General features: G+C 37.2%; 1 protein-coding gene across 2 annotated transcripts in view; it reads right to left on the bottom strand.

Moving 5' to 3' along the window:
* The window catches only part of ACVR1C (activin A receptor type 1C), an 80,189-nt gene that overhangs the window by 43,193 nt on the left and 16,524 nt on the right, over positions 1-20,472 (bottom strand). The window contains exons 1-2 of one of the 2 annotated variants that reach the window (XM_081095175.1): positions 1,476-1,517; positions 356-586 (exon numbers count right to left, since the gene is read on the bottom strand). In XM_081095175.1, the coding sequence (XP_080951301.1) occupies positions 356-509 (154 nt within the window). In that variant the 5' untranslated portion in view covers positions 510-586; positions 1,476-1,517. Of the gene's footprint in view, positions 1-355; positions 587-1,475; positions 1,518-20,472 lie in introns of those variants that run through there. The other variant, XM_081095174.1, reaches the window with a different exon arrangement.

Below are 20,472 nucleotides of genomic sequence, written 5' to 3'. Positions count from 1 at the left end.
TTTTTTTCTTTTTTCTTTCCTTGGTGTATATTTAAGTGTCTTTCCTTTAAAATAATCCACACAAATTTATATTTACTTTAGGTCCATTCATCACTTCCAAAAATGTAATTCACATAGACAAATTTCTTCAAAATTATAATGTGTTGTCAATGTGTTGACAGTCTTGCACAATTTTAAAAAATCAACCTCACCTAAACGTTTGACAATTTTACCAGGTCCAAAGGAAGAAAAAAAAATAAAGAGAACTGTAAAACAGATTGTATTTAAAGAAACACAAAACAGGTTGATTTCTACTATGTGTATGATTTCCCAAGAGTAGAATTAAACTTGGAATGAACAAAGATAAACCCCTTACCTGTTGGAAGGTGCAGTGTTATGTTATTGCAGAAATCTGTGAAGCAGCATTCGGTTTTGGTAACATTGTTGGAACTGTGACAGAAGACTTGAGCATTTAATTCTGGGAGAGAGACACAGGACTTGATCACCTGCTCCTTTCCATTGGTTAGCATAACTGAAGCCCAGCATGCTCCTTCCGTTTGGCAGGTGAAGTTTGAAGAGTCACACAAAAGACATACACACTTCAGTCCTGGAAAGTGTAAGGCAAGCAAAAAAAGCTTTAAGATACAAAAGACATCATGCAAATGTGTTTCATCAAACCTAGGTGTAGAAAACCAATCTTAATGAAAATTGAGGGAGGGATTAAGTAAACAGCACCAGATAAATACATGCTGAACACATTAACGCTCTCTGAGTCAGGTGTTTTGTTTAAACAGGTTGCCCAATCGTCACTTACTTTGTTTGGATGCTTATGAATTTATTGCTATTATATTTTAAAACAATTTTCTCATCCATGGTCTCTCTAATCTCTTCTTCTTAAGCTTAATCAGCTCATTCCTAAATCAATAGCTCCTATGAAACACTAGGATACAGTAACACAGCAACCAAGAGGGGCCTGTCTGGCATCACTTGTGGAACATTCAAGTGTGATCACAGCAGCTGTGCAACCAAACGGCACAGTTTATTCTGTTCACTTACTCTTTCTCCTGTAATCTTTTAAGTGAATGTGCTAAATACAAACCTAACCATAGATATTTACAGCTAAAAAAAATAGTGTGAGTCTTTACAGGTATATTTTGTAACATTTAACATTGTTATCCTCCTAGTAACTTTAAGGCACTGATGAGCCATTATACTTCCCCCTCTTCACTAATGAATACATGTTAGCATGAGAGTCATTTGAATATACACCATGACCTTCAGGCAATTTTCTTTAATGAACACATCTATTCAATAAAGCAAAACACATCAATTATACAATTTCATATATCTACTGCAATAAAACTTTCAAAAAAAACTACATTTTGCTAAATTAATTTGTTCGCTTCACAGATTTCCTCCACATTCCCCACTTCCCATACACGCACATCACACACACACACACACACACACACACACACACACACACATTAACTCACATGGTCCAAGGGATGCAGTACTTGTATTCTGATGTAAAATATCTGTCAGCCAGAAAAGTCCAGAAAGTGATGAGCAACTTATTTAAATTTTATTAATACCATTGTTTTAAAAAAATACAATAAAATATTTTTATTTTAATAAACTTTTAAAAAAATTATAACTGTCCCCAACAATTATCTGACTATCCAAACTTTTACAATGCAATCATTTTTACTCAAATGAAAGTCTTTAAATTACTAATTGGTCAATTTGGAGCTGAGTTTATACCTATAAAATATTCAATACATAAATGGCAATTAATATACTCAACTTCAACTACTAATATAAGAGCAAATATGGATAATATTCTTATATAAAAGGGTGAGTTAGAAAGAAAAAATTACATAGTGATTAATAGAAATTATATCTTCCTTTGATAATTTTTTCTTGACTAGTAGAATATCATCCCCAGAAGTATTTTCATTCCTATGTGCTAAGAGAAATACAAACATAAACTAAAATACTATTTTGTTAACAACTTTGGACCAAGCATAATGGCGCATTCTTCTATTTATTCCAGTTGTGATCAATTTAAATGTACTCTGAGGGTAACAGATGTACATTCGGGCAGGGGTGGGCTGGAGGGGGTCAATGGGGGTAAAGGGGGTCATATGTAATACTTTCAACAATAAAGAACTACTTTTAAAAATGCTGAGAGGAAGAGGGCAGAGGGGAAAGGACATGAATAAAGTGGATATACTTTTAACTTTTTTAATAAAATAAATGTACTCTGTTGTTGATATTTGTGTGCTATGGTGGAACTCTATAATCTAGATTTGTTGGTATTCAGCAAAACTAGATATATAAAATCTAAGTGATGTGATTTTTAAGTCACTTTCTTTGCATAACAGAGAGCTCATACAATGAGGATCCACCCACCCAAGTGTCTTCTGAAAGTGAAATCTCTCTAGCATCTTCCAATTCCAACCTCAAGGCCTTCAAATCCTAGTTAGACTAGCTTTGTAATCTTGGGCATTACTTGGCCCCTCTATGCTTCCATTTCTTTATATGAAAGATAAGAAAAATATACTTCTTTATAGTGTTGTTATGAAGAATAAATTAGCTTACCTATGTAAAGTCCTTAGAACAGTGCCTGGTACTTAGAAAGTACTATGCAATTATTAGTGAGTATGTATTTTTCCTACTGAAGGAAATGAAGCTCATTGTCCTATGCAAACAATCAAAATATATTGGTGATCCATAAAGGAATGGCTGAAATAACTAGGTGCACAGACCATTTCAAAGGCATAACAAGGAAATATATCTTTTTTCTGCTCTGCTCACTAAGTTCAATGTTCTCATTCTTTTCATTGTTTGTGCTAGAACCTAGATAGGCAGTCCCAGAGCAGGGTGGTGTCTGGTGACAGTCCAGATAAAGGTCAGGAAAAGATGAAGGTCCCAGTCCCAGCTCTGTCACTCACAGGCTGATTGACTTTGGAGAAGATGTTGAATTCCATGGGCTCTCACTGCCTTCCTCTAAAAATGAGAAATAAACTGGGGGAGGCAGCGGATCCAGAAATCTTGAAGTCTCATATGGTACCAGCATTTTATGACTTTATAAATTTATAATTTATGGATTTTCACAATTACAAAATAAGGAACATTCTTTGATTTAAAGAAACTGACTCTACTCTGTTTATTCTTCAATCTCATATTTTTAGGGGCTGAAGTTGAGATTATAAATCTCCTGACACACAATCTCAATCTGTTTGTTACTAGACACCTCATCAGAGCCTCCTTGAATTTTCTATTTCCAAGAGAAGCCTAACCTGGAAACCAAGGCAATTAAGGAATATGGACCCACTGAGTGAACACAACCGTAAAGTACTCAACAATCAGACATATGCTAGTTCCTCATGTGTTTATCACTGCGTATAATTCCCAGTGCAACTGTGGGTGTTACCTGTCACTATCTCCATTTTATAGATGATGAAATGAGGCTCAAAAAGATCAAGTAACTGAATTAATGTGGTCATTAGACTACTCAAGCAAATGTTGCTTCTATTTTACTAAAGCTGATTTTTTTAAAAATGGGGACAGAAACCATTCTCCCATCTCACCAGTTTCTAATGAATGTGAATAAAATGTAATTCTATTCAGCAGAAGGAAATTAATAATCAACTTAATAATTGAGATTTTGATCTGCATTGTCCCAATTACCTTTTAAAACATTGAATATGTTTAAAACAATTCTACCTACCTATTTTATGAGGAGACAGGTGGTCCAATAAAAGTCAATAGCCTGGGCCTTGCATCAAGCCCAAAGAACCTAATCTTTCAGGTTATCTGAATTTTGAAATAAGTGTAAGCTTCTAGGTACCTAACCTGATACTTTCTCTTCAAAACAATACTAGCTCTTTAGAAAACAATTGCATAATAGTTCTCATCAAGGAATAACATGGATACTCACTGACTAACAGGCTATAAAATTACCTTCATTTAAAGTGAAAGGAATAAATCAGAAGAAGAATATAGATCCAGATTATACAGTTAAGAGGTAGTAAATGACACCTTACTTTGAATGTTGCACAATGGAAAACACTGCCAAAATTGAGAATTTGTTGATGATAACAGCTGCAAACATCTGCTAAATGTTCTCATTTATTTCAGGTCAATTGGCAGTACTATAGCACTGACAGAAAACAAAGAGCAAATTACAAGAGCCTAAGATGTATATCTAACACACACCTCGTTCAGTCTTGCAATTTTTCTTTCCCACCAATCCACAACATGGTCACATTTGGTATACAATTAAACCATATTTATGTCAACCATCCTCAACATGAACCTTTGTATTGCCAATGAAAACTTAAGTTGCCATTAGTGATTAGACTTATGCTTTCATAGTTTGTTTGTTGTGTTGTTTTTTTAAACTGCTGTTAAATGAGTCAATTATACTAGAATATTCCATGACAGGATAAATCCTGTTACTAGCAGACTAGTCCAGCCCTATGTTTCTTTATTTTATACTTTGCCCTTATACTCTCTTTGAGTCATATGGAAAAAGATAGCAAATGAAATTGAAGAAGAAGGTAATTACCCATAATAAGGAGGGCTATTGGATTTTTCCCCACAAGGAAGACTGCACTTTCCCTGTGTCTAGTCCCATCCCTTTAATTATCCTCTTTCCCGTTTTTGTCAATTAGTCTGTAAAAGCCAAGACATCTGTTACCTCAAGACATCTGTTACCTGCATGAAACCAATGGATGTGCACATTTCTAATCAACCAGAAAATAACTTTTTGTCCATGTTTACAGGTGATGGCAAGCACACGCTGGTGTCCAGAGATGTGAAAACTATCACACTACAAAAAAATGAACCAAAGTGATCAAATATTTCTTGAGAAATAATCATTGTTTTGAATTAGATACGATTTGCAATAAGTTGGTTTTATATTTCCTAAGTTTTCAACATTTTGGTTCTCTATAATAAAATAACTATTGACCAGTGTGTTATGTAAATTTCTGACACATACCCTTTCCTCTTTTCCAAACATTAGTTAATTCAATATTCCAAATTTTATTTTTATTTTTTAAATATATATTTTTAAAATTTATTTCAGAGAGAGGAAGGGAGTGGAAGAGAGGGATAGAAACATCAATGATGAGAGAGATTCGTTGATTGGCTGCCTCCTGCATGAATCCCTACTTGAAATCGAGCCTGCAACCAAGGCATGTGCCCTGACCCTGGGAATCGAACAGTGACTTCCTGGTTCATAGGTCAACACTCAACCACTGAGCTATACCGGCCAGGCCAATATTCCTAATTTTAGAGCAGGCTAGTGAACACAAAATATTTTTTAATTTCAGAAAACTCTTTAGTTTGACCTGCTGAATATGTAATATTCATCATTTGTAGGCTTTTGAATTTAAAAAAATATACAACTCAAGCTCATCAGTGTACTGAATCTGAAAGTATGAAAACAAGAAAGAAGCCAATACAACCAATAATCGTGACTATGAGGTAAAGCCAGACAGAAGCAAAGAAAATCAGGCAAAGATTTTCTTTTCCTTTTCTGTTCCTTTTCAGAACTTTGATTTCTTGTCATACGAGCATTTAAAAGCATTTTTCTTTCTTATTAGTAAGGAAAAGTAGAGTAGAAGAAGAAAGCAATAAGATATGGGCAATATAAACGCAAACTTTTGGATCAAATGAGCTTTTAATAGAGACTCGACTTTTAGAAATTCTATTTGCCAGGCTGTATCCAAAGAAATTCAGAATTCCTAAAATATAGGAGGAATATACTCAGGACAAAGGAAAACTGTCCCTTTATGCAAAGTGGCATATATGTTTCTCATTCAAGAAAGCCTCAACTTTCTAGCTGAGAAGGGATGGGTTCATCCTAACTGGATTCTGCCCAGGAAAACTTTCACTTCCAGCACAGGGCTCTATTTACCGAGGTTCTAGCATGTTTTGAATGATAGTACTGGTCATTCTGAATGTCCTCGGTCCCAAAGCAGCACTAAATAAAACCTGAGTTTTCAGCCCCCCTCTACCATGAACCACGTAAGGCTTCAGACAAGTTTCTCAACCTCAACATCTTACTAGTAGATTCCTCACCTAAAATATGATGATGTCAGGAAATAGACGAAAAGATTTCTAAAGACCCCTCCAGTTTTATAGCCCTCTGCTGCTCTTAGCTCGTGCCCCAATTCTCTATATAAGTAACATTAGGGTTATCTTATCCATGATAGACAAAAAGAGAGAGTTGTGTTTACAAAAGAGCATCCAAGGAGGACAGGTTTGTACTCAAAATCATGCACTGTTATTTCAATGAAACTTCTGCAGTGGATAACAAGATGATTTTTCTTGTCCTATATTTATCCTATGAGAATCTAATGTTCTTTTCAATACCAGTATGATATTTCGAGGAGGTGGAGGGAAAGTTCACAGCTTTTCTTAGTTGGATTAGATGCAGGCTCTGGCCTGATCCCTTAATCACAATATACACATGATCACAACTTTAGACTTTGTAGTCATGTAAGGAATTAAAAAAAAAAACTATTTGGGGTCTCCCATCTGGAGCATCATGTCAAAACAAACAAACAAACAAACAAACAAACAAAAAAACAGCGTCCCTTTATCACAGGACACTTTTCTTCTGTTATCCTCCCATATAATTCTCATGGAATTTGAGAAGGTATTTTCTTTTCTTACATTGGCAGTGTAAGTGATGTCTCATCAAACTGTTCAGTCTTGACACATTTTATTGTCTCCTGCTTGGGAGAAGAGTGATATTCAATGGATTCCAATTACATTTAAAATAAAACAAAATCCGTAATTGTTATTATGACCCAATAGGCTAGTAAGTCCGGGTTCTTACTATTTCTCAAACCCAATTTCTTAGATCTCAGTCCCCCAGGCACACTGGTCTCTTTTGTAGCTTTAAATAACAAGTTCTTTCCCCCTCACAGCCCCTTGCTCTTCTTCTCCTTCCAATTCTTCAAGTCTCAGCTCCAATGACATCACCTAAGACAGACCTTCACACAGTCCCCTGGACAAATGATCTTCTGCTCCCCATCCTTTCTGGTTGTTATTGCAATCTGTAATTAGCTTATTTACTATTTCAGCCCCACTAAAACGAAAACAGGGAACTTTCCAGTCTTATCTACCATCATATCCTCAACACCTAGAGTAGGATATGGCCTATGAGAAAAAAACCAGTACACATGTATTAAATTAAAAATTGCATAAAACTGAAAAGTACAGAGGAATGAAAAATAGCCAAATTCATAAAATGACTCAAAACCCTATAATTATTGTGTTATGTTTTCTTTCAGTGTTTTTTTTTCTTATAGCAGTTTTTTATAGTCAAATTCTACCTATAAACACAGCTTTAAGTGTTTTTTTTATTCTGACAGCGTTACATCATGAGCTTTATAATCTCTTCTTTATAGTTATTAGATGGCATTTATAGTTCCGAACATTAGCTTAAATGGTGGCTTATAGAATTTTCTTACTCTTAGGCACTTCAGTTCTTTCCAGTTTTTGCAATTAAATAACACTCTGTTGAATATCTTTGTGGATTAATCTTTAACCAAGTTAATTTTCTAGGCTAGAGTCCCAGAAGTGTAATTATAACATCAGACAGTCTTGATAGGCGTTGTCAAAGGGCTTTCCAGAAAAGTTGTACCAATTATGATTTCCACTGGCCTTGTATGAAAGTACCCATTTCACAATACACTCAGCATTAGTCAGCATTAGTCTCGCTAAAATCTTAATAATATGATAGATGGAAGTTGCATCATATTTTAATTTGCATTTCCCTACTAATGGGGTTGAACTTTTTGTTTTTCAAATAGTTCCTTCCCTTTCAAAGATTTCCTCTTGGGTAAATTTTTTACCCATGCCGTTTATCTCTTGTATGAACTTTAAATTTATTCTTCTCAGTTTGAAAGAGCTCTTTATAAAGACATACGTCCTTGTCATATGTGTTACATATAACTTATCCCACTTCCATATTTGTTTTTTTCCTAACATACCACCCTCATTGTTTTTGAAAAAGAAACAAAAAAACTGTTTCCAAATATTTCCTTTTGATTACCAGTCTTTTAGTTAGCACTTGCTTCTCTTGCCTTCAAACTTGGCAAACCCCTACCCAGATATTTTCTAAATGTTCAATATTTTCTTCCACTCTTAATCCTTAAATTCACAAAGAATTTGATTGTGGTGTGAGATAATACACAATCTCTTTGACAGATGATAAGTGAATTACTTTATGGTAAAGTTCCAGATATTAAAAATTATTTTTTAAATCATTATTCATAGAATGTTACAATTTTAAAGAATTTAAAGAATTTGCATCAGGGAAATGAAAATCAAAACCACAATGAGATATCATTTCACACCTTTTTTAACTGCTATTATCAAAAACACAAAACATAGTAAGTGTTGGCAAGGATATGAAGAAAGGGGAACTCTTGTGCACTGTTAGCGAAAATGTATATTAGGGCAGTCACTATGGAAAACAGTATGGGGGCTCCCCCCAAAATTAAAAATAGAACTATCATATGATCCAGCAATTCCTCTTCTGAGTATTTGTCTGAAGAAAACAAATGCACTAACTTGAAAAGATATATCCACCCCATATTCACTGAAGCATTATTTACAATATCCAAGATATGGAAACAACCTAAATGTCTGTCAATGGATGAATGGATAAAGTAAATGTGGTAATGTAGTCCTCCTTAATGTGTGAGGAAAACATTTCAAGGCCCCCAATGGTTGCTTAAAACTATAGATAGGACCAAACCTCATAGTTGCTATGTTTTTCCTATACATACATACCTATGATAAAGTTTAATTTATAAGTTGGGTACATTAAGAGTAACAGCAATAATTAATAATGAAATATCATAACAATATACTGTAATAAAAGTGATGAAAATGCGGTCTCTCTCTCTCTCTCTCTCTCTCTCTCTCTCTCTCTCCCTCTCTCTCGCTCTCTCTCTCTCTCTCTCATAACTGAGACAGATGCTAAGTGACTAACAAGCAGGTAACATATACAACATGGATTTAAAATTTATGAATTTCTGGAATTTTCCACTTAATATTTTTAGACTACAGTTGACTGCAAGTAACTGAAATCCCAGAAAGTGAAACCAGATAAAGAGAGACTACTGTATTTATATATATTAGAATATTATTCAGCCATAAAAAAAAGAATGAAATCTTGCCATTTGCAGCAACGTGGATGAGTCTTAAAGGCATGATGAAATAAGGCTAAATGAAATAAGTCAGAGAGAGAGAAAAATACTATACAATTTCATTTATATGTGCAATCTTACATTTTCTTATAACTATGTATGGTGATGGATGTTAACTAGACTTAAAAATATGACTATTGTGCCTGGCCAGCATGGCTCAGTGATTGAACATCAACCTGTGAACCAGGAGGTCACAGTTTGATTTCCGGTCAGGGCACCTGCCCAGGTTGTGGGGCTGATGGGGGCGTGTGGCCGGGGGGTGGGGAGAGCCAATCAATGATTCTCTCTCATCATTGATGTTTCTATCTCTGTCTCCCGTTACCTTCCTCTCTGAAATCAATAAAAATTTATTTAAAAAAACATGAATATTGTATTAAAGTTCTTCAGAGAAAGAGAACCAATAGTATATACTATATGGATACATACATATATATGTTTATCTCTATCTCTATTTCTAGAGAGAAGTTTGTTTTAAGGAATTGGCCCACTGGATTGTGGTGGCTGACAATTCCAAAATCTGGAGGGTAGGCCCGCAGGCTATAGACCCAGGAACAGTTGATGTTGCAACTCTGGAGACAGTTTAGAGGCAGAATTCCCTCTTCTTCAGGGGACCTCAATTTGTTTTTCTCTTAAAGCCTTCAACTGATTTGATGAGGCCCTCCAATTATGGAGTGTAATCTGTTTTATTCAATGACTATGAATTTAAATGTTAATCTAATCCTAAAAATAACTTCATGGCAATATCCAGACTGGTGTTTGACCAAATATCTAGTTACTGTGGCCAAGTTGACACATAATATTAACCATCACAAGTATTTACTACATGTCAAATACTGTGATAAGAGCTAAGAAAGTGGAGGAAAGCCAAAAGAACATTCCTTACAGATGTTATTGAATTAAAGAATCTATATACAGTAGGTTCTTCAGGTTACGTCGGAGATCTGTTCCTACAGCATGACATAACGCGATTTTCGCCATAAGTTGGAACCCACCTACATAAGCACCTACGTCATTCATATGGAGCACATACACAGCAGTAATGAAGTGAAACAGTAAAAAAAAATTAAAAGAAAGATAACAGTTCCTGACCTTGTGGTAAATAAATAATAAAAAACATAAAGCAGATATGTACATACGTCGAAATGACGGAACTTTTTTTATATAAATAAATGGGAGATGGTGAGGTAACCACGAAACAATGTACGCCGAGTCCGACGTAACCCAAGGATTGTCTATATATAAAAGGCTAAGTGTCTGTCCATCCAACCAGTAGCTATGCCGCACACTGACCACCAGGCAGCAGACGCTCAACACAGGAGCTGCCGTGATGCGCACTGGCCATTTAAAAATAAATGGCACCATGGACCTGGCACCGACAAACCAACACTCGGCTTCCCCCAAGTGGGACACAGGCCCTGCCACCACCCCCAGAGCGACACCCCACCAAATCGCAGCCAATGCTGCCAAGACCCCATGGCGCAAAATGTGGCCCACAGCCCAGCCCAGCCCGGAAACGGTCACTGTGGATGCCCGGTAATGACATCATGTAGCAATGCCTGGCTTCCTCTCCCTAGCGACTAGCCTCCTTGGAGTTTCTTCAGCCCAGGAACCCAACTTGCTTTATAGCCAGGTGTAAACATTTTACAGGTTAACCAAATGTCTGTGAAGCATTTTCCTGTGCCTCATCTCATTTGATCCTCACAGAAGTCCTAGAGTAAGTAGAGAGGAGACTCAATAGAGTCCTATTTTCTTTTCATTAGCTGGAAAATGGAGATGTAGAAAGTTTAGAAATTTGACCCACCTGAAAAGAAGTAAGAAATGGTGGAACTTGAAAATGACTTCAGTTTTCTCACTGCACAGAATATAGTCAAACACTGCTACAGTTAAATATTTTACCTTTTGTTCTCCCCGCGTGATCTACAATAGTAATCAGCTTTGTGTTGATATTTAGGGCTATGTTGCTGACAATTACATGAAAGAGAAGTTGGGGTGCTTCACTGGCTGGAAAAAGTTTAGCTAAATCAGAAAGCACATATAATTAAGCAAGTTTATCTATATACTAGAGGCCTGGTGCAAGAATTCTTGCATGGGTGGGGTCCCTCGGCCTGGCTGGTGATCAGAGCCAATCGGGGTCACGGGAGGTTGGCTAGCCGGCCCTATTGGGGTGATCGGGGCCAGTCAACAGGGGGAGGGACTGTGGGAGGTTGAATGGCCGTGGGAGGTTGGCTGTGGGAGTGCACTGACCACCAGGAGGCAGCTTCTGCATTGAGCGTCTGCCCCCTGGTGGTCAGTGTGCATCATAGTGACCAGTCGACTGGTAGTTCGGTCACTTAGGCTTTTATATATACTATATAATAAAAGGTTGATATGCAAATCAACCGAATGGCAGAACAACTGCTCTCTATGATGCGCACTGACCACCAGGCGGCAGACGCTCTATGCAGAAGCTGCCCCCCGGTGGTCAGTGTGCTCCCACAGGGGGAGTGCTGCTCAGCCAGAAGCCGGGCACACAGCTGGTGAGTGCAACGGCGGTGGCAGGAGCCTCTTCTGCCTCCCCGGAAGTACTAAGGATGCCCGACTGATGGCTTAGGCGGGGAGCGGGGCTAAGCTAACAGTCAGACATCCCCCGAAGGCTCCCAGACTGTGAGAGGGTTCAGGCCAGGCTGAGGGACCTCCCAACCCTCCGACTGCACAGATTTCGTGCACTGGGCCTCTAGTATAGATTTTAAAAGCTAAGTTGACTCACGCATGAGTGATACATATAAAGCTCTCACTGGCACCAATCGCATGCATGTGTTTTGATCTGTCATTGTCGATTGTGAATTTGGTTGACACTTCTATTATAGAGAAAGGGCAAATAGCAATATTAAAATATTCCTTCTAATTGATTTCCTTTCAATGTGCACAAATCCATGCACCAGGTAAGTCAGGAATGTGTACATAGAGTCTTTGCTTTTTTGTTGTTTTGTTTTAAATATATTTTTATTGATTTCAGAGAGGAAGGGAAAGGGAGAGAGAGAGATAGAAACATCAAATATGAGAAAGAATCATTGATCAGCTTCCTCCTGCACCCCCCACACTGGGGATCGAGCCTGCAACCTGGGCATGTGTTCTGACTGAGAATTAAGCCTGTGACCTTCTGGTTCATAGGTGGATGTTCAACCACTAAGCCATGCCAACTGGGCTACATAGTGTCTTTGGACACAGAGGTGGAGCACTGGTTAATACAGCTGGGGTTAAGGGCAGGGGCAATAGTAAAGGCTTCTTTGTGGTGTGTCTTGAGGAGCACAATTGTTCATCATCTTCAGTCCTCTCCCCTCCCCCATGCAGAGTACTGCTCCTCCCCCCACTCTCCCAGCAGTCCTAAAACACCCTCCTTTCAGCCCCCATCAGCCTGAGGAAAACACAGCAGCCTCATGCTCCCCCACAGTAGGGGGAAATAGCTCCTACTATGTGGTTGAAATGTATGGGAAAATGAATCCATGTAAAGATAAGAAACATGAGGAATTCTGATCCAGTCTAGCGCATTTAGAGTCCACCTGGGAGACCTAGGGTTCTTATCCTTGATCTTGAATGTGGGCTTTGAGGCTTCTGTGTCCTCAACTGATCTGTCCAAGAAAGAATTCAGTTAGATAATCTCTAATTGTTCTAAAGTCCTATGACCCTAGGAAATGAGTGCATCAATGGCCATGTCGTATCAGAAAGAGCACTTTGAGTGACTGCGCACCCAGAGGACAAAGAAGCTGCTGTCCTGGAAGTAGAGTTCACAATAAAAACCACTCTGGTGAAGACTGAAGCAAATACTCTGAGTTAATACTTTAGAGATCTATTAAGTCACAGAAGCCTAATTTTATATTATAATCTTCATGAGATGGGGAGATAAAAACCAAATGGGAGAGGATACAGAGAGTTTGGTGATGAAAACAGTGTGACACAGTCTATCTGTTCGGGAAAGATGGAAGAAAATACAAAAATTTAATGATAAAAAAAAACATAAGGTTTTAAAAGCTAAAGAAGCTCTGACTTGTTTAAAGGAGGCAAATAAAAACAATCAGTAAAGCCCTGGTCAGGTGGCTCAGTTGATTGGGGCATCATCCCATACACCAATAGGTTGTAGGTTCGATTCCCAATCAGGACACATGCCTAGGTTGTGGATTCAATCCTCTCTCAGTGCACATACAGGAGACAACTGATCAATGTTTCTCTCTCACATAGATGTTTCTCTTTCTCTCCCTTCCTCTCTTTAAAAATCAATTTAAAAAAAAACAAAAAAAAAACATATCCTGCCCAGCCAGCATTGCTCAGGGGTTGAACATTGACCTATGAACCAGGAGGTCACGGTTCAATTCCAAGTCAGGGCACATGCCCGGATTGTGGGCTCGATCCCCAGTGTGAGGCATGCAGGAGGTAATCTATCAATTATTCTTTCTCATCATTGATATTTCTCTCTCCCTCTCCATTCCTGTCTGAATATATATATATATATATATATATATATATATATATATATATATTTAAACATATCCTTGGGTGAGGATTAAAAAAAATCAGTAAAGAAAAAGTAAGGAATCAACAATTAATCATCAAACTACAGGGCAAAAAGAATAGGCAGAAAAAGACACAAAACTGTCTCAAATTTAGCATGAAAGTGGCAAAGAAAATGGAAAAGTTAAAGTCCTCAAGAGTTCTCAGGGGCTCACTTGTCAGAAATTTCTATCCCAATCCACAACTGCTCATTTATCTAATCAGATATGGTAAGGAATAGATAATTATTAATCTTGAAATAAAAGGAAACTATCCAAAGTCAGAAACTGATCTAAGTAAAAATAGAATAGCAGTGAAGAGTTGAAAGGGGAAGAGGAGAGCAAGTGATATAAAGGAAAGTTTTTTTGTTTTTTTTGTGTTTTTTAATATATTTTATTGATTTTTTTACAGAGAGGAAGGGAGAGAGATAGAGAGTTAGAAACATCTATGAGAGAGAAACATCGACCAGCCACCTCCTACACACTTCCCACTGGGGATGTGCCCAAAACCAAGGTACATGCCCTTGACCGGAATCGAACCCAGGACCTTTCAGTCCGCAAGCCAACGCTCTATCCACTGAGCCCCGACGTTCTATCCACTGAGCCAAACTGGCCACGGCATAAAGGAAAGTTTTTAAAGACTAATTCCAACTGGGCTTCTTCTTAACACTGACCCCAAAAGATTTAGCTTAGATACTCTGAAGAACTCATACTGTGCAAATTAAAAAGGACAGCATCATCAGCCCCTCTATTCAGAGAAGATGGGTGGCAGTGGGAGCTGAGGAGTGGGAGATAAAATTTTCCCATCTATAACTTTAATATATATATATATATATATATATATATATATATATATATATATTTATATATATCATAATATGCTAATTAGACCAGACGTCCTTCCAGACCCTTCCAGACAATCTTCTGGGCGAAGCCAGGGCTGCATGGGAAGCCTGAGTCCTGGGTGCCAGAGGGAAGTGGTGCTGGTAGCCAGCCAGGGGAAGGAAGGCCTACTCTTGCTCGAATTTCGTGCATCGGACCTGTAATATATATATCATAGCTGCTTTAGAAAGTGGGTTAAAGGGCTTTCCTAGAATTGTACTTTCCTTTCTTTATCAAAGCATTATTAAACAAAATAACTGCTTTTTTTTTCAGCAACATAAATACATTTCAGGACGTAAAAGTGAAGAATTACAAAAAGGAAATTGGAGGACCTCAGAGAATTCTCAAAGATTCATATTAGACTGAACAAAAGGCAAGTCAAAGGCAGGTGAGAACAAAAAACAACAGCAACAAACAACCTTATCTTAGTAACTCTGTTCAATTGAGTTTAATCTTGTTGGAATTCAGCAAGAATCCTGTTGCTTTGGGAGACTTCACTTCTGTAGCTGAAATCCTGAGCCACTGCTAGACCAGCTGTGTGGCTCGGAAAGTGACTCCACCTCTCTGAATCCAATTATGCAATGGTGAAGCACAGATAATGATTCCTATCTCACAGGAGTTTTATGTGATTAAAAGATATTTTAGACACACAGTAGATGTTTAAAAACAAAACACCTAAAAATTAAGCTCCTGCTATTACAAATTATGAGCTGTTGAGAGTTCAACATTCAAAGCCCAAACCACACTCCTTAAAAATAACTTTCTGACACTCCTTTCCAGCTTTGATGAACTTTTTCTTCTATAATGACACTGCCACACTAAAGTGATAAAATCAGCACCTCCAAACAAACAAACATTTTTGTTTAAAAAATAAAAACAAACACAACTTTGGCATTTGAGCATGATCAAAGAATAGGAGCATCTAAACTGTTAACTCTCATATTGGTTACTACACTTCTTTTTGCTTCTCAGTCACCTCTTGAATTTGACAAATAAAGTTGGAAAAGACAAATCTGTCAACAGAAAAATGTACAAAGTAGATGAACAAAGAAAGGAAAATTGTCAATAAACATGAAAAACTTTAATTTTATTAATAAAACAGAAAATTAATAGAAAGACATAATTTTCATTTGCCAAACTGGAAATTGCAACACCTAGAAATGGAAGGGGAGAATCAATTAAATTTCACTTTATACACAGATGGTGGAGTATCAGTTAGTATAAACTTCTCGGAGTACAATGTTACATATTTGTCTCAAGAGTCCTAAAAATATTTATGATCATTGGATCATATTGCTACTTCCTCTATATTAAATAATCAAAAGATAAAATTTTATTTCAAATTTCCATTGCAGAGTTATTATTCACAAAAGTAAAAAATGAAAATAACCTTAATGTCCCCAGATCAACAACACATTTAAATAAATTTTGAAAATCCGTATGATGGCATAATATCCTGTTTTTAATAATATTTAATTAGAGTGGAAATTGTTCACTATAAATATGAAAAAAGTAGGATCATAGAACACCCATGATATAATCTCAATTTACATATATGTAACATATATATGTATAGAAATAAAAACTAGAAGGAAATATACCAAAATATTAATAGTGGCTATCTCTGAGGTATGAAACTAAATATGATTTTTACATTTTTCAACACTTTTCCCTAATTTCATATAATGAATGCATATAAATGCAATGATCAGAAACTAATGGCAACATTATTTTGTTAAAGTCACTTCTTGCTCTTTCAAAATTGGAATCTGTAGTCTGAAAAGAGGCTAGCATGTTTGAAAGCAGGGCTGACCCTGAAAATTCATGAGTATCACAGTATGACTCCCACACTACACTGGAAAATGACCTGACCTTGGGGACCAAAACCAACAGACTAGCCTAGCCTGATGACCTTTCCATAACCTTTCATGTCATCTTGTAATTTGTCTTGGAATTGAGTCAAAACAGGCATAGTGACTTTCCCTGACTGTGAAAAAGACAATAAAAAAAATGCTGATTGCCCACAGTGTGCATGACACTGTACTGAACAAGGGATACCTCTAACCTGACTCAGCAAAATGAGGTTTCTTAATGCATTAATGAGCTCGTGTATAGACTGCAGATGCAAGCAAATCTCTCCATAAGCAAGCTTAATGCTATAGTAAACCAGCTAAAAGGGCCCAAACAGCCCATAAGTGCTCCCTTTTAGGTGATAAATGACCTTTCAAGTTTAACCAAATGCTTTAACCTAAAAGAGCAGGTGAGTAATGCTGCATTTGCAAAGGGCTTTATCTATGTATGGATAATGTCCCTCAGTTATAATTTCCTTTGCTAAGAGAAGAAATTACCACTCCCATGAACAAAACACAGCCTAACATCCTATTTTGTTTCATTTCTATCTACTTGATGCCATTTTACAGATTGAAGATTATATACACAAAACACATTTTGCTTACTTACTTATATAGAACTTGTACAACAAAAGTAAATGAAATATTTTTAATTTTATAATACTTTTATTTGTTTGTTTAATCAATATCACAAATGCACATGATAAAAAATATAGTATAGAAAGAATGACAATGTAAAGCATTTGTCTAGTGACCTACATCTACCCAGTCTCACTTCCCAGAAGCACCCATTTTTAACTATTTTTGTTGTTGTTCTTTAGGACATTATCTTAAGACAGTGGTTCTCAACCTTCCTAATGCCATGACCCTTTAATACAGTTTCTCAAGTTGTGGTAACTCCCAACCATAAAATTATTTTTGTTGCTACTTCATAACTGTAATTTTGCTACTGTTATGAATTGTAATGTAAATATCTGATATGCAGGATGTATTTTCATTGTTCGCAACCCACAGGTTGAGAACTGCTATCTTAAGACATTACCTCTAAAAATATACTGCTGTTCTTGATAAACCAATTTGAAACATTATCTGTTGACTTCCTGATTTATATAAGACTTAGTTCACACACATGCACTCCAATTTGGGGAGGAGGTCAAGTTTATCCTATATTATAAAAGCGTAATATGCAAATCGACTGGCCTGGACTGATCTATTTTGAGTTATTTTTTATATATGGTGTGAGGTAGGGCATCCGGTCACTATGACACACACTGACCACCAGGGGGCAGACAGTGCAGGAGCTACGCCCTAGTGGTCAGTGCACTCTCACAGGAGGAGCACCACTAGGCCAGAAACTGGGCTCACGGCTGGCGAGAGCAGCAGCGGTGGTGGGAGCGGACCTAAGCTGTCAGTCAGACATCCCCCGAGGGCTCCCAGACTGCGAGAGGCGCAGGACGGACTGATGGACCCCCCAAGCGTACAAATTTTGTGCACCAGACCTCTAGTTGAAATATAATTTACATATGATAACATTCATCCTTTTTAGTATATAGTCTTATGAGATTTGACAGCTGCAGTTCAATCACCTCTCCCCCCAAATTTTCTCATACACCCTTTTAGACAACTCCTACTGCCCCTGGCAGGCAATGATGTTTTCTGTTTCCATAGGTTTCCCTTCTCCAAAATGGAAATGAATGCAGCCTGTTGATTCTGACTCCCATCATTGCCTTAAGGTATTTGAGATTCATTCATGTTGTTGCATACATCAGTAGTTCATTGCATGAATGTACAACAGTTTGTTGATCCATATACTGGATAAAGAATGTTTATTCTTAATCCCCAGGTTTTGTGGATTAAGAATAAATCTGTAACAAATAATGACATACAGATTTTATATGAAACTAGTGGCCTGGTGCATGAAATTTGGGCACATTAAAAGGGAGTTAATTAGAGGAAATATTTTAATATTACTATTTGCCCTTTCTCTATAATAGAAGTGTCAGAGATGAAAGAAAATTAATAAAATGTATATGAAAATCTCCCTCCTATCAGAGTCTGAGGCATGCCGCAGGACCCAGAGTCAAGTCCCCACCCATTGTGTGCACCTCAAAATCGCATGAGAACCAGACCTGGCCAGCCCCACCCTGTCAAGCCCTGCAGGGTGGGAGGCACAGCCTCAGGCCCCCTGTCAAGACCCACCAGACTGGGGGCACAGCCTCAGGTCCCCTGGCCCTGGCGCCACAGTGGGGAGCACAGCCTCAGGTCCCCCAGCCCAGCATCAAGTCCCCCGGCCCTGGCACTAGGGCGAGGGGCGAGGGGCGCAACCTCAGGACCCCAGCCTGGCCTCAGGTCCCCTGGCCCCAGCACAAGAGCACAAGACACGAGTGCACAAGGGCATGAGGGCTTGATGACCATTTGCATATTAGCTCTTTATTATATAGGATAAGTTCCATTTCTCTTCATTAAAAACCTAGGAGTGGGATTTCTAGGTTTGATAAAAAGTGTGTATTTATGTTTTCTAAAGTGGCTTTAGTTATAGCCACGGGTTATATATGAGAATTCCTATAGGCCACGGGTTATATATGAGAATTCCTATAGGCCACGGGTTATATAGGCCACGGGTTATATATGAGAATTCCTATTACTTAGCATTCCTGTCAGCACTTGGTATTGTTAACTTTGTTTTTGTTTGCTTGTTTGTTGTTGGGGGATTATTTGCATTCTGTTTTAGCCATTCAGATAGGTGTGCAATAGCATGTCACTGTGGTTTTAATAAGCATTTCTTTAATGTGTAATAATATTGAGCATTTTGGGTGTTCTTTTTTCCATTCATGTATTTTCTTTATCTGCTCAAATCTTTTGTCCAATTCTTTTTTCCCCCCTTTTTATTCAGCACTATTTTTTCCAATTATAGTTTATATTCAATATTATTTTCATGTGTATAGCACAGTAGTTAGACATTTATGTAATTTACAAAGTGACCCCCCTAATAATTCTAGTACCTACCCGGCACCATACATAGTAATTACAATATTATTGGCTGTATTTCCTATGTTGCACCTTACATCCCCATGACTATTTTGCAACCACCAATTTGTATTTCTTAATCCGTTTGCATTTCACCCATTCCCCCAACCTCCCTGCAATCTGGCAACCCTTGATTTGTTCTCTGTATCTCTAAGTCAGTTTCTGTCTTATTTGTTCATTTTGTTCTTCAGATTCTATATATGTAAAACCATATGGTATTTGTCTTTCTCTGACTGATTTATTTAACTTAGCATAATACTCTCCAGGTCCATCCATGTTGTTGTAAATGGTAAAATTTCACTCATTTTTAAGGCTGAGTAATATTCCACTGGATAAGTGTACATCTTCTTTATTCACTTGTCTATTGATGGCCACTTGGGTAGCTTCCATAGCTTGGCTCTTATAAGTAATGCACCTTTGAACACAGTGGTGCATATATATTTTCAAATTAGTGTTTTATGTTTCTTTGGATATATATACTCAGAAATGGAATTGCTGGATCATAAAGTACTTCTATTTTTTATTTTTCTTAGGAAACTCCATAATGTGTTGTAGAGTGGCTTCATCAATCTGCATTCCCAATAGTGTACAAGGGTTCACTTTTCTCCACATTCTCATCAACACTTATTGTTTGTTGATTTACTGATAATAGCCATACAGGTATGAGGTAATATCTCATCATGGTTTTAATCTGCATTTGTCTGATGATTAGTAATGATAAGGACCTTTTCATATGCCTATTGCTTTCCACACTTCTTTTGGGTTCTTTGTTTTTCTCATTCAGTTCTGAGAATCTTTTATGTATTTTGATTCAGTGCTTTATCTAATATGTGTTTTGCATATACTATCTTCCAGCCCACAGCTTGTCTTTTCATTCTCTTAACACTATCTTTCAAAAAGTAGAAGTTTTTAATTTTGATGAAGTCCAATACATCAATATTTTCTTTTATGGAATATGCTTTTGGTACT

This window comes from Myotis nattereri (genome assembly GCF_964212035.1).
Source record: "Myotis nattereri genome assembly, chromosome: 7".
Classification (NCBI taxonomy): domain Eukaryota; kingdom Metazoa; phylum Chordata; class Mammalia; order Chiroptera; family Vespertilionidae; genus Myotis; species Myotis nattereri.
Note: the sequence above shows the minus strand (reverse complement) of the source record. Positions and strands in the feature narration are given on the sequence as shown.